Source organism: Pongo abelii, chromosome 10, assembly GCF_028885655.2.
Source record: "Pongo abelii isolate AG06213 chromosome 10, NHGRI_mPonAbe1-v2.0_pri, whole genome shotgun sequence".
Taxonomy (NCBI): Eukaryota; Metazoa; Chordata; class Mammalia; order Primates; family Hominidae; genus Pongo; species Pongo abelii.
Window position 1 is genome coordinate 115,581,736 of NC_071995.2, and position 15,008 is coordinate 115,596,743.

The 15,008-nt window shown below is 48.8% G+C and overlaps 1 protein-coding gene across 4 annotated transcripts in view; it reads left to right on the forward strand.

Annotated features, from left to right (window-relative positions):
* Positions 1-185: 185 nt before the first annotated feature.
* The window catches only part of RNFT2 (ring finger protein, transmembrane 2), a 121,997-nt gene continuing 107,174 nt past the window's right edge, over positions 186-15,008 (forward strand). For 2 of the 4 annotated variants that reach the window (XM_054526535.2, XM_054526534.2), the window contains exons 1-4: positions 285-528; positions 2,282-2,458; positions 2,970-3,028; positions 11,726-12,192. In XM_054526535.2, coding sequence (XP_054382510.1) covers positions 2,435-2,458; positions 2,970-3,028; positions 11,726-12,192 — 550 coding nt within the window. In that variant the 5' untranslated portion in view covers positions 285-528; positions 2,282-2,434. 4 annotated transcript variants of the gene reach the window in all.

The window sequence follows — 15,008 nt, forward strand, 5'->3', positions numbered from 1 at the left end:
GCGACAAGGACTAGTCGCGCAAGATCTCCTCACCATTGGTCCCTACGGGGCGGCGGCCTCCTATTGGTTAAATGCCGGGAAAGGGGGCGGGCAATCGCGTGAGTGCGGCGGGTGTAGCTGTGCCCGGGTCCTAGCGCCGGACCCGGCGACGCCGAGAAACCACCCAATAGGAGGCCGGAAGCATCGGAAGTCACATGCTGCCCAGGCTGCGCGAGTGATTGGCTTGGCTGGACCTGAATGATGCGGCTGTGATTGCTGAATTGTCTGGGCAGGTAAAAAGAGAACGCGATTTTTTTCTCTTTTCTCCCAGCATGGTCTGTGTAGTCTCCTGCCCTTGCAGTCCCAGAGCGTTTTGCGCTGTGTGTTGGTTGCAGGGATGAAAAGCGCTCGCGACGTTGTTCCCGAAGTGCACCTGCCGGCTTCCAGTCCAAGTGATGCAGGCGATGCTCCTCTGAGTGCATTTCGATGCAGTCCTGTAACGGGCCCCGGGGGCGCAACTTGAACCATCGCAAGCATCGAAAAGTCTCGGTGCGGTCCTTCAAAGGGACATAGTGGGATGTACGGAGCAGAGGGTTAAAAAGCGTTTCATTCATTCAGATGCATCCCGCGTGCAAAAATTTATTCCAGAATTATGTACGGCCTGCTTCCAACAAAGAATCCGAAGCCTCTTCCAATACAAGCATCCGAAAGTAGAGTTTCGAGCATTCGATTTAGGAGGCGGTGTTAAATGTGTGGATGAGAACTTTGGAATATGAATTTTATTTTCCCCCAAGGATTTGCAATGTGGGATAATGGAGGGAGGGGCGAGAGGAGGATTAAGTTGAAATTGCAAATTCTTGAAAAATATTTATATAATGACCTTTTCTTGATATATGAAGATGCTGCTGCTGACCGGTTTGTTACCTAATTTTTCAAAAGAGAAAGGAGGCTTCACTGGCGGGTCGTTTTTAATCAGTGGCCCTAGTGACACCATTGCTGCCCCCTCAAGAAGCCTGGTCAGGATTAGGAAGTCATTCAACAGCCAATAATCGTGCCCTGAACTAATAGTCAGACACCATCTGACTGATATAGACACCCTATATCCACAATATTGGCTCTGCCTCCAGAGACAAGAAGATATTCACAGAGGCTAAACCTATTCATGGGAAGTAGATGGCCCTTATTACCTTGCTAGGGTGAAAGGTGGGACAGGGAGCAAGGGATCTAGAAAAGGGGAACTGGGAGACCCATAGATGTTTTATTCATTGAGTAAATACTTGTTGAGCACTACTCTGTGCCAAACAGTGTCCTGGATGCTGAGGCAGAGGGGTGAACCAAGTAGACAGGATCCCTACTTTCAGGAATGGCATTTATATTCTAATGGGGGGACAAATCATAAATAAATAAGCAAACATGAACAAATAAGTGCTATGAATAATATAAAACAGGGCAATATTATGGGGAGTCAGGAGAATGAGAAGAGAAGGCCTCTGGGAAGAGGTGACATCTGCCCTGCAGGACCAAGCCCTGCCACATTTAGAGGAGAAAGTATTCCAAGGGGAGGGCACAGCAAGTGCAAAGGCCCTGAGGCAGGGACACGCTGACACATTAGAGGAACAGAAGGGCCACTGTGGGTGGACAGGAGTGGGAAAAGGGAGAATGGGAGGAAATGCAGTTAGAAACATGATGCTACATCAGGAAGAACCCGTAGGCTGTGGACAGAGCTCGGGTTTGATTCTGATTGCACTGGGCAGCCATTGGAGGGTTTAAAGCATATTTTCTGGCTTCCCCAGTCAGGACTCTTAGTTTGACAATAGAATGAAATACAATACATTAAGAGTTTCAAAGAGGGCCGGGCATGGTGGCTTATGCCTGTAATCCCAGCACTTTGGGAGGCCAAGGCAGGTGGATCACTTGAGGTCAGAAGTTTGAGACCAGCCTGTCCAATATGGTGAAACCCCACCTCTACTAAAAGTACAAAAATTAGGTGGGCATGGTGTCGCATGTCTGTAAGCCTGTAATTTCAGCCACTCAGGAGGCTGAGGCAGGAGAATCACTTGAATCCAGGAGGCAGAGGTTGCAGTGAGCCAAGATCACACCACTGCACTCCAGCCTGGATGACAGAGCAAGACTCCATCTTAAAAAAAAAAAAAAGAGTTTCAAAGGGAGATCACTGAGAGGCTACCCAGAGATACTGAGCAGATGGAATCATCTGCTTATAGCTACCAACAATGTCTTAAGGCTTCTTAGCAGATTCAAGGTATCGCAGGGACTGTTCATCCAAGTGTTCTGTTCCATCCAGGTTTGGAGTCTCTGGCGAGCTCCACTGACTGTGCATCCCTCTGGAGGCGAAGAGGAGGGGGAGGCCTGTCCTCTCTGGGATCCAGTGGTCACATCCCCCTGAGGAGTCCCGAATGCCTACCTCCAGTGTCGTCAACATGGAGTTCTGAAGTCCATGTGGCTCTTCACAGTGAATCAGGTGACACGTCTCCAAGAGAATTTGCATCTTTATTACTACTTGATTAAATGTGAGAGCTGGAAGGAAGTTTTGGTTTGACCACTCTACCCCTCCCATGTAACACATGGGGAATCTGAAGCCACAGAGAGGTTACTGATTTGTCTAGGGTCACAGCAAGTTAGCGGCAGCATCAACCCAGAATCCATGTCTCCTGCCAGTCCGCTGCCCACTTCACTTCATCCGGCACCTCTTGGCTGCACAGTTTACTGTGTTATCCTCTCACATGAGGACTTCCTCCACCTCTGAGTCTCATCGTCCTCCTCTGTGAAATGGGGTGATAGCTTTCCTCATGGGATAGAATGTCACATTGAGGATGGAGCATGAAAGATTGAAACCCACTTTGGAAAATGCCAGAGGGCACTAGGGGTCTAAGATACGACTAGTGCAGGTTTGCAGTTTACAATTACCTTGGCAATCTGACAGGCAGTGGGAGTGTTGGGAGAGTCTGGCTCACCCATGTGTTGGGTTTTAGGTGTTAAGGAAGATGCAGAGACGCCACAGCAGCAACACGGATAACATTCCACCTGAAAGGTAGGCATCCCTGTTTCTGTTCCATCTGAGGGCTCTGGGCTTCGGGTGGTGAGGGGCAACCTGAAACTGGATTGAACAATACCTCCCACTCAGCGTTAGTTGTTAGAGTGACAGTGATGGCCTCATACTAAATATTCAATGCATAATAGCTTGCTCTTTCTTTTATGCTAAATTTCAAAGTCTTGTGTGATAGGTGAGCCACCTGACTCATTGTATCAATGAATGTACCTGTGGAATTTTGATTTATAGAGATGTCTTAGTCCATACAGGCTGCTATCACAAAAATAGCATAGAATGGGTGGTTTAAACAACAAATGTTTATCTCTCACAGTGCTGGAGGCTAGGAAGTCCAAGATGAAAGCTCCAGCATATTCAGTGTCTGCGAAAGGCCCACTTTCTGGTTCACTGATGGCCATTCTCTTGCTATGTCCTAACGTGGTGAAGGGAAAGGGATCTGTCTGGGTCTCCTTTTTAAGGGCACTAATCCCATTCGTGAAGAGCCCATCTCATCACTTAATCATTCCCAAAGGCCCACCTTCCAGTACTATCACATTACAGGTTAGTTTTCTTTTTTGAGAGAGGGTCTTGCTCTGTTACCCAGGCTGGAGTGCAGTGGTGATCATGGCTCACTATAGCCTCCAAATCCTAGGCTCAAGCGATCCTCCTGCCTCAGCCTCCCGAGTAGCTGGGACTACAGGCATGTGCCACCATACCTAGCTAATTTTTAAAATTTTTTGGTAGAGACGGGGTCTCACTAAGTTGTCCAGACTGGCCTCAAACTCCTGGGCTCAAGCGATCTTCCTACCTTGACCTCTCAAAGCCCTGGGATTATAGGCGTGAACCACTGTGCCTGGCACGGGTTAGGTTTCAACATAAGAATCTACACAAACATTGAGATCATAGCTCCGAGAAACAACACGGAGAGGCTAATGATGTTGAAAGATGAGATTTTTATTTCTTCCATTTCTCAAGAGGAGGGAGCATACTGCTGCATGCAGGGCCACCTGGGGAAGCACCAGCATCAGTCAGAGGGCAGAAAGGACCGAGGAAAAAGCATAGGACACAGCCTTTATTGTGTTTTCTGGGGGAAAGAAAGGCAAGGCAGGGGAAATACTTTAGGACTGGCTAGTTTGAATCATGTTGGTGGGCTCTGGGGTACCAAGGTGGTTTCTTTTTTTTTTTTTTTTTTTTTGAGATAGGATCTCCCTCTGTTGCGCAGGCTAGAATGCAGTGGCACGATCTCGGCTCACTGCAGCCTCGACCTCTCAGGCTCAAGCAATCCTCCTACCTCTCAGCCTTCCAAGTAGCTGGGACTAAAGGCATGCACCACCATGCATGGCTAATTTTTGTATTTGTGGAGACAGGGTTTTGTTATGTTTCCCAGGCTGGTCTCAAAACTCCTGGGCTCAAGCGATCTGCCCACCTTGGCCGCCCAAGCTCCTGCTCGCTGGGATTATAAGCGCGAGCCACCACTCCCGGCCTCAAGGTGCTCTTTAGTTTGGTGTCTGGCCCTAGATGATTTAGGACAGGAGAAATATTGGCTGCGTGTGTAAAACTTAGATAAAGGAAGGGCCATGCCGTGACTCACGCCTGTAATCCCAACACTTTGGGAGACTAAGGTGGGAGGATAACCTGAGTCCAGGAGTTGGAGACCAGCCTAGGTGACATGGGGAGATCCTGTCTCTACAAAAACATTTTAAAACTAGCCAGGTATGGTGGTGCATACCTTTAGTCTCAGCACTTTGGGAAGCCAAGGTGGGAGGGTCGTTTGAGCCCAGAAGTTTGAGATCAGCCTGGGCAAAATAGGGAGACCCTATCTCTACAAAAAAATTAAAACTTAGCCAGCATGGTGGCATACATCTGTGGTCCTAGTTATTCGGGAGGCAGAGGTGGGAGGATTGCTTGAGCCCAGGAGGTGGAGGTTGCAGTGAGCTATGATTGCACCACTGCATTCCAGCCTGGGCAACAGAGTGAGACCCTGTCTCAAAAAAAAAAAAAGTTAAATGAAGCAGTGGTTGGGGTTATGGGCTTATAGCTCTGGATCACAAGGACATGTAAATAACTTTGGCCGTTAGTTTGGCCCTGTGATTAATAGATACCAGGTGGAATCTAAAAAACAAAACAAAACAAAAAAACACTTAAAAAACACTCATGAGCTAGAATTTTTTTTTTTCACTTTTTTTTTTTGAGATGGAGTCTTGTTCTGTCACCGAGGCTGGAGTGCAGTAGCACAATCTCAGCTCACTACAACTTCCGCCTCCCGGGTTCAAGCTACTCTCATGCCTCAGCCTCCCAAGTAGTTGGGACCATAGGCATGCGCCACCACGTTTGGCTAATTTTTTTTTATTTTAGTAGAGATGGGGTTTCACCATGTTGGCTAGGCTGGTCTCGAACTCCTGAGCTTGGGCAGTCTGCCCACCTCAGCTTCCCAAAGGGCTGGGATTACAGGCATGAGCCATTGCACCCAGCCTAGAATTTATATCTATTGAAACCCAGGAGGGAACACACCTGGGGGCCTGTTCTCAGGTTGGGACAGCCTCCAGCCCCAGAAGCCCTGTGCTAGCACATATATCCAAGGGGCGGGCAGCCAAGCCTTCCCTTCCTCACATCCCAATCCCCCTGTGACTCTGGGGTTGGCTACAGAATCACAAATGGTATCCCCCAGTCCCAGCACTGGGACTGAGTTTTGTATGGTGCCTGCCTGTTCTGCAGGGAAGAACACGGGGCTCAGCCAAACCCCAGCTCAGCCACTTCTCACCTGTGGTGACTTTGGTACGTGACTTCACCCCTAGGTCTCAGCTTCTCCATCCAAAAATGGCAGGTAACAGAACTCAAGAGTTGCTTATGGGCCAGGCACGGTGGCTTATGCCTGTAATCCCAGCACTTTGGGAGGCTAAGGCAGGCTGATCACCTGAGATCAGGAGTTTGAGACCAGCCTGGCCAACATGGTGAAACCCCATCTCTACTAAAAATACAAAAATTAGCTGGTGTGGTGGCAGATGCCTGTAGTCCCAGCTACCCAGGAGGCTGAGGAAGGAGAACCACTTGAACCCTGGAGGTGGAGGCTGCAATGAGCAGAGATCATGCCACTGCAGTCTAGCCTGGGTGACAGAGTGAGACTCCATCTCAAAAAAAAAAAAAAAAAAAAAAAGAGTTGTTTATGGATGAAGGAGTGAGTGTGAAGATGCAGAAACAGCATCCGGCTTATAATAAGCCTGCCTGTTGGAACCTTTTCCGCCTCTAAAGACAACATTGTCATCTGCTCTCAAGTGAACCATGAGATCTCTTGGGGGCAGAGACCACAGCAGGAAACTCAAACCGTGTATTGAGTGCTTATGCTGTGCCAACCACCACATTACCCCAGTGAGAGCACCCATTTTACAAATGCAGAAGCTGAGGCTCAGTGAGGGGAAGGAAATTACCTAAAGTCACACAGCCAGGAAGTAGCAGGGCTGAGATTTGGGCCCCCATCCATGTGTCCCCTAGCACCTGTGCTTTGAGATAGCACATTTTGGCTGCCTACTGTCTGAGCAGAACCACTTCTCCTCCTGGGTTGCCTCAAGCTCTGGCGCTTAAGTGGTTAAGTTGGAAGCACAGCCTCTGTCCCCCTAAGGAATATTCTTTCCCAGTCAGGCTGAAATCTCGGCAATCTCGGCTGGATGCAGCAGAGAGGCCCAGGGAAGGGAGGCCAGCTATAAAAAGCCCCTTGGTGGGTTGAGTCTTCCCTGGTTGTACTGGAGGCCCCTGAGCCCAGTGAACTCAGAGTGCTGGCAAGCTCAAGGGGGACGGGATGGCTTTCTAGGGCCCCTTGGGTGGCCACAGAGAGAGAGTGGCCTCCTCATGGGCCAACATGGGTACCTGCCGGGACTCTTGCTTTCTGAGCTGAGCTCTTTGAAGTGCAGAAAAAGCTCAAGGCCCCTTGAGGATCATAGCCATGGTGTTTGCTGTTGTTGTCATTATTAATATTATCATTATTATTATCCAGAGCCCAGTGGAGGAGGAGCACATATTTCCTGGGCTTTTGGAGCCAGCAGGGATGGGGCTTTGTGAGGGAGGGAATCCAATCATGAGTTTCCTCCATTGCAGCAGACTTTTTTTTTTTTTTTGAGATAGAGTCTCACTGTGTTGCCCAGGCTAGAGTGCAGTGGCATAATCTCAGCTCACTGCAACCTCTGCCTCCCAGGTTCAAGTGATTCTCCTGCCGTAGCCTCCTAAGTAGCTGGGATTACAAGTCTGCACCACCATGCCCGGCTAATTTTTGTATTTTTAGTAGAGAGGGGTTTTTGCCATATTGGCCAGGCTGGTCTCAAACTCCTGGCCTCAAGTGATTCACCCACCTCAGCCCCCCAAAGTGCTGGGATTACAGGTGTGAGCCACCACACCCAGCCTGCTTCGAACTCCTGACCTCAAGTGATCTGCCCACCTCAGCCTCCCAAAGTGCTGGGATTACAGGCGTAAGCCACCGCGCCTGGCCTCACCAGGTTTTTAGTAACATAACTGCAGGCCCAGTTCGTGCAGCAAGGGAAACCACTGTGTCCCCCTGCTGTGTGTCACAGGTATTCTGCAAGATGTTAAATGGTTTTTCATGGATAAAAAGAATTCTGTGGTCAAATAAGTTTGAGGAACACTGGGCTTAAGCAAAGTCCATTATTTCACTTGCAGGGCTTCTCAGAGCGTTTAGTATGCCTGTTCACGCATTCTTTCAAACAATTTTTATTGAGCATGTTCCGAGTGCCAGGTGCATTGTGCATGGTGGTAAAGATACAGTGGGGAGCAAGGTTATGGTCTTTGACCTTGTGGAGTGGAGCTCTGTCCAAAGCTATGGTTTGCAGCACTGACCACACATTAGAATCACTGTAGCGGGGGGCAGTGGGGCATGGTGGCTCATGCTTGTAATCCCAGCACTTTGGGAGGCCAAGGCGGGTGGATCACTTGAGCTCAGGAGTTCGAGACCAGCCTGGCCAACATGGTGAAAACCCATCTCTACAGAAAATACAAAAATTAGCCAAGCATAGTGGCGCACACCTGTAATCCCAGCTACTCAGGAGGCTGAGGCACAACAACCACTTGAGCCCGGGAGACAGAGGTTGCAGTGAGCCAAGATTGAGCCACTGCACTCTAGCCTGGGTGACAGAGGGAGACCCTGCTCAAAAAAAAACAAGAATCACTGAGGGGACTCTGAGTAACTTCAGACGCTGGGACCCACCCATAAAGATTTTGATTCAATTGGTCTCCAGTGGGGTCGGGACACCTGTCTTTTTCAAAAGTTCCCCCAAGTGATTATAATATATGGCCAGGGTTGAGAGCCACAGGTCTCAAGGGAAAGATGAGGAATAAAATGACAACTGTGATCAATCCTGTGCAGGGGACATGAGGGTGCGGTGAGAACAAGGAGCAGGGGACTGTCATTGTCTGGGAAGGAGTGAAGCCTCAATCCAGGAAAGGAGATTTTAGCTGAAATCTGACAGATGAGCGTGCGTTACCCAGTTGGGATGGGGTACAGGTAGGGGAGACATCTGGTGAAGGTGACAGGCTGTAGTAGAAAGCCCTTGAACGATGAGAAAGGGGCACATGATAAGATTGGAGTTTGGGGCCAAATAATCCAGGGCGCCTGGCAACTTCATCTCTCTGAGCCTCAGTTTCTTTGTCAGTAAGGAACATGATATTTGGGAATGATATTTGTACCTATCTAGAGGGTTCCTCTGAGACCATGGAAAGGAACACAGAATGGGAAGCCCTGGGAGGGCTTTTAGTGGGATCGTGAAATAATCAAATACAGTTGGCCCTCCATATTCATGGGGGAATTGGTTCCAAGACCCCATGGATACGAGAATATGCAGCTGCTGAAGTCCCTGGTACAAAATGGCTAGGACAGTTAGCCTTTTGTATCTGTAGGTTTTGGTCCACAACCCAAGGTTGGTTGAATCCTTAAATATGGATGCTGGACTGTACGTGTTTTATTATTATTTACTTATTTATTGAGAAAGCATCTCACTCTGTCACCCAGGCTGGAGTGCAGTGGCGTGATCTTAACTCACTGCAACCTCCACCTCCTGGGCTCAAGCCACCCTCCCACCTCAGCCTCCCCACTAGCTGGGACTACAGGTGCGTGCCACCATGCCTGGCTAATTTTTTAATTTTTTGTAGAGACAGGTTCTTGCAATGTTGCCCAGGCTGGTCTTAAACTCCTGGGCTCAAGCGATCTGCCCACCTTGGCCTCCCAAAGTGCTGGGATTATAAGCGTGAGCCACCATGGCTGGTCTTTTATATATTTTAAAACATATTTCCTGGAGCCAATTGCAGTGGCACACGCTTATAATCCCAGCTACTCAGGAGGCTGAGGTGGGAGGATCACTTGAGCCCAGGAGTTTGAGGCTCTAGTGAGCTATGATCACACTACTCCAGCCTGGGCTACTCCCATCTCACTCTGTGGATAATGGTCTCGTATAATAGATGATATGAGATCAAGTGTGAAAACAGTGGAAAATTTCCACCAGAGCCTCCCTCCTGCTGCCATTTTGGACTGAATGACATCTCGCATACATTTATTAAGCACCTACTGTGTGCCTGGGGTTGTGGGGTCCAAAGGATGAATGAAGCCCAGCCCATTTTCAGGAAGCTCATGGTATATCTGGAGTCTCTTAGCGGTCTGTGGAGGTGCCTGCAGGGTGAGAGAAGGAGGGAGTGGCTCTTTGTCCTCCTGCTCCCCAACACATGCACGTCGAGCACATCAGCTCTGCTTGCATCTGTGGTGTGGACTGAGTTTGCAATGTAGTGATTCCACTTGAAAAGAGGTTGAACCCTCGGCCGGGCATGGTGGCTCATGCCTGTAATCCCAGCACTTTGGGAGGCCGAGGCGGGCAGATCACTTGAGGTCAGGAGTTCAATACCAGCCTGGCCAACGTGGTGAAACCCCATCTCTCTAAAAATACAAAAATTAGCCACACATGATGGCAGGTGCCTGTAGTCCCAGCTACTTGGGAGGCTGAGGCAGGAGAATTGCTTGAACCCGGGAGGTGGAGGTTGCAGAGTGAGGCTCTGTCTCAAAAGAAAAAAAAAGAAAGAAAAGAGGATGAACCCAAGAATAGAAAGATGGTATCCAGAACTTGATGTTCGTAGGAAACTGCACCCAATTCTGGGCTCTACATTCCTGCAGGCCTAACTCCAGGCTCTCTGCTCCGCCAGCAGTGGCTCTGCAAGAGCCACAGAATCCTTTGCCTGATTCCAACTCAAGGGGCCCTTGCTTGGAACTAGGGAAAGCAATTTGGCCCTGCAGGTCTTCCATAGGAACTAGAGATAACAGTTCCCACATATTGAGAACCTATTATTGCAAAACGTATTTTAAATTTAACACCCCCACCCCCAGGAATTCTATTCAGGAATAAAGGCACATTTTTCAGGTGAGAAAACTGAGTGCAGAGGTATAAGGCCCCTAGAACAGGTGGAGCTGGAGTTTGAATGTGGGCCTCCTAGCTAAGTCTTCTTAGCATTACTCTCTGCTGCCCACCCAATGTCAGCTGTGACCAAGGCTGGCCCCTCTGGGGAACTGGAGGCCATTGAACTTGAAGACTGCAGAGCCAGGGGTCCTTGGGATCCCGAGGTAATTCTAGAATCGTAGAATTCTGTGCTCACTTTTCAACGAAGTGTGCTGGTTACTAAAGTGGGCTCAAGAGAGAGTCGCCCTGGGTTCGAATCTACCCTGCTCCATCCCTTACCAGCTCTGTGACTCTGGACAAGTTACTTTCTCTCTCTGAGCCTCCATTTCTTTATCTGTAAAGTGGGACTATCAGTAGGACTTAATTCCAGGGTTGATGGGAGGATTTAGTAAGTTAATCAATGCAAAACACTCAGAAGACTATCTGACACATAGTAGGTTTCAATAAAAGTTATGACCTATTGTTATTAATATTATTTGTATTAGTTCCTAGGACTGCCGTAACAAAGTACCACACCCTGGGGGGCTTAAACAACAGAAATTTCTTTTAACAAATTCCAGAGGCTGGAAGGCTGAGATCAGAGCATCAGCAGGGTTGGTTCCTTCTGAGGCCTCCCTCCTTGGCTTGTGGATGGCCATCTTCTCCCTGCATCTTTACATGGTCTACTCTGTACCTGTCTGTGTCCTAATCTCTTCCTCTTCCCCCCCCGCCGCCCCCTTTTGAGACAGTCTCTCTGTCGCCCAGGCTGGAGTGCAGTGGTGAGATCTTGGCTCACTGCAGCCTCAACCTCCTGGGCTCAAGTGATCCTCCCACCTCAGCCTCCTGAGTAGCTGGGACTACAGGCATGTGCCACCATGCCTGGCTAATTTAGCTCTATTTCTTGTAAAGATGGGGTCTCCTATGTTGCCCAGGCTGGTTTTGAACAACTGGGCTCAAGTGATCTTCCCACCTCTGACTCTCAAAGTGCAGGGATTACAGGCATGAGCCACTGCATCAGCCCTAACCTCTTTTTACAGGGACAGCAGTCACACTGGATTGGGACCCACTCCAGTGACTTCATTTTAACTTCATTGCCTCGTACAGACCCTGTCTTTAAACAGGGTCACATTCTGAGGTCCTGGGAGGAAGGACTTCATGTGAATTTGAGGGGGACACAGCTCAACCCATAACATAATTGATATTATTGGTCCCCATCCTCCTCTGGAGTAAGGTCTTTTCCATCTGCCTGACTTCCTGGGGTTTCTCTCCCCTTGGCACCCAGAAACCGCAGCCAGGCGCTCAGCTCCGAGGCCAGTGTGGATGAAGGTGGCGTCTTTGAGAGTCTGAAGGCAGAGGCGGCCTCCCCACCAGCGCTCTTCTCGGGCCTATCAGGCAGCCTCCCCACCAGCTCGTTCCCCTCCAGCCTGGTGCTGGGCTCCTCGGCTGGCGGCGGGGACGTGTTCATCCAGATGCCCGCGTCCAGGGAGGAAGGAGGAGGCCGGGGCGAGGGGGGCGCCTACCACCACCGCCAGCCCCACCACCACTTCCACCACGGCGGCCACCGCGGGGGCTCCCTGCTGCAGCACGTGGGTGGGGACCACCGGGGGCACTCGGAGGAGGGAGGCGACGAGCAGCCTGGGACGCCCGCCCCCGCCCTGTCCGAGCTGAAGGCTGTGATCTGCTGGCTCCAGAAAGGACTCCCCTTCATCCTGATCCTCCTGGCCAAACTGTGCTTCCAGCATAAGCTCGGTGAGTTCTGCGGGTGTGGGTGTCCTAGCCATGGGCTTCACACGCAGGCTGCCTGCAGCTGGTGGGGTGGGGGCTCCTCCTCTGAAGCCCAGGGAGAGGCCGCAGAGACCAACATGGGCTTCAGGGTGTGGGATTCTGAGTCAGACCTGGGTTCAAAAGGATTTTGAACTAGCTGTGTGACTTCAGGCAAGTCACTTGGCTTCTCTGAGCCTCAGTTTCCTCATCTGTCTAGCGGGGGTTATGCTAGAAACTTCCTCACTGGTTGGCTCGTGTAAAGGAGTGCTGTGTAATAACTCAGACTGCTGGAGTCTGCACCCTAGCTCTCTCCCCTCCTAGTTGTGTGATGCTAGGTGCATTATTTAACCTCTCTGTACCTCAGTTTCCTCATCTATAAAGTTGGGGTATGATTTTATATTCTTCATGGGATCACAGTGATGTTAAATTTGAGTTAATATGTGTAAAACACATTATTTTTACTATATGTGTGTGTGTGTGTGTGTGTGTGTGTGTATATATATATATATATATATATTTTTTTTTTTTTTTTTTTTTCCTTGAGACAGGGTCTTGCTCTTTCAGCCAGGCTGGAAGAGCTGGAAGAGTCTCTGCTCACTGCAACCTTCGCTTACTACAACTTTCACCTCCCAGGTTGGTGATCCTCCCACCTCAGCCTCCTGAGTAGCTGGGACTACAAGCGTGTGCCACCACACCTGGCTAAATTTTAAATTTTTTCATAGAGTCGAAGTCTCACTATATTGCCCAGGCTGGTCTCAAATTCCTGGTCTCAAGCAGTCCTCCCACCTAAGCCTCCCAAAGTGCTGGGATTACAGGTATAACCCACTGTCCTGGCCTACTATATTTGTTATTAACACACATTGAAATATTTAACATAGAGCCTGGCACACAGCAAGTGATGAATAAATACTACCTATTGTTATTTTTAAGAAATAAGATAATGATTCATAAAGTGCTCAGCCTCCTATCTGACACATACTCAACAGCCAATAATTGGCCTCTAGTATACTGTTTTTTGTTTGTTTGTTTTGACATGGAGTTTTACTCTTGTTGCCCAGGCTGGAGTGCAATGGCGTGACCTCTGCTCACTGCAACCTCCACCTCCCGGGTTCAAGCAATTCTCCTGCCTCAGCCTCCCGAGTGACTGGGATTACAGGCAACCGCCACCACGCCCAGCTAATTTTTGTATTTTTTAGTAGGGATGGGGTTTCACCATGTTGGCCAGGTCTCAAACTCCTGACCTCAGGTGTTCCATCCACCTCAGCCTCCCAAAGTGCTGGGATTACAGGCATGAGCTACCGTGCCTGGCCTAGTATACTGTTATTGTTATTATTAATCTTACTTACTGTTTTTTTGTTTGTTTGTTTTTGTTTTTGAGATGGAGTCTCACTCTGTCACCAGGCTGGAGTGCAGTGGCGTGATCTCAGCTCACTGCAAACCTCTACCCTCCGAGTTCAAGTGATTCTCAGCCCTAACCTCAAGTGATCCACCTGCCTTGGCCTCCCAAAGTGCTGGGATTACAGGTGTGAGCCACCACGCCCGGCTTACTTATTAGATCATGGTATTGCTGTGCCCTGGCGGGCTTATAGGCTGTTGTTTTAGTACTGCAGTAGGAATGATGGTAAGAATTATCTTGTGGCCTACTATTTTCCGTGAGAAAATATCGGTCAGGTGTGGTGGCTCATACCTATAATCCCAAAATTTTGCGAGGCCGAGGCAGGAGGATTGCTTGAGGCTGGAGGTTCGAGACCAACCTGGGAAACATAGTGAGACCCTATCTCTACTGAAAAAAAAAGAGAGAGAGAGAGAAAGCCTCGAGAGGAGATGAGACCATTCTTTACTTCTTATTTTCTTCTTTCTGGTGAGCGCCAGCTTGCTCAGATTCCTCCACCTTCCTTGCTGGGGTGCTGCCCTATCAGCCCCACCCTTTCTATTCCTAGAAGTGAAGGCTGGCGTCTTCCCCATTATCCTGAATTCTGGCATCACAGCTAATTTTTGTTTTGTGAGTATGGTCATTTTATTTTTCACTTGGCAGGTTTTTTTTTGTTTTGTTTTTCAATCAAAGAGAAGAGTACCAAAAAGTATTACGGGGCTACTCATTCTTGTTTTATGTGCTTATAGTGAAGAAATACAGCTTCTACAAAGTAGATCTGGAAAAATAGCTGGAGTGCACATACCTATTAAAAGAGTAAGTGAGACCAGGCACAGTGGCTCACGCCTGTAATCCTGGCACTTTGGGAGACCGAAGTGGGCGGATCACTTAAGGTCAGGAATTCGAGACCAGCCTGGCCAACATGGTGAAACCCCATCTCTACTAATAATTCAAAAATTAGCGAGGTGTGGTGGCACATACCTGTAGTCCCAGCTACTCGGGAGGCTGAGGCACAAGAATCACTTAAACCCAGGAGGTGGAGGTTGCAGTGAGCTGAGATCGCACCACTGCACTTCAGCCTGGGCAACAGAGTAAGACAGTGTCTCAATAAATAAATAAATAAATAAATAAATAAATAAATAAATAAATAGTAAGTGCATTAGGTGAAAGAGGAATCCTGTCTACAAATAACAAAAAGCAGGACTCAAAAATCATTATTCGGGGAGAATTCCAAGATTGTAGCTTGGCAAACAGTGGCAATGAAATGACTGGTGGAAGAAAATTCAATTCCGTTCTGCCATCTGCCTGGGTCATGTTTGTCTGTTAGCTGGGATTTTTTTTTCTCATTGAACATTAAACTTGAACTCCTTATGGCGTTGTAAGTTTTTTCTTTTTCTTTTTCTTTTTTCTTTCTTTTTTTTTTTTTGAG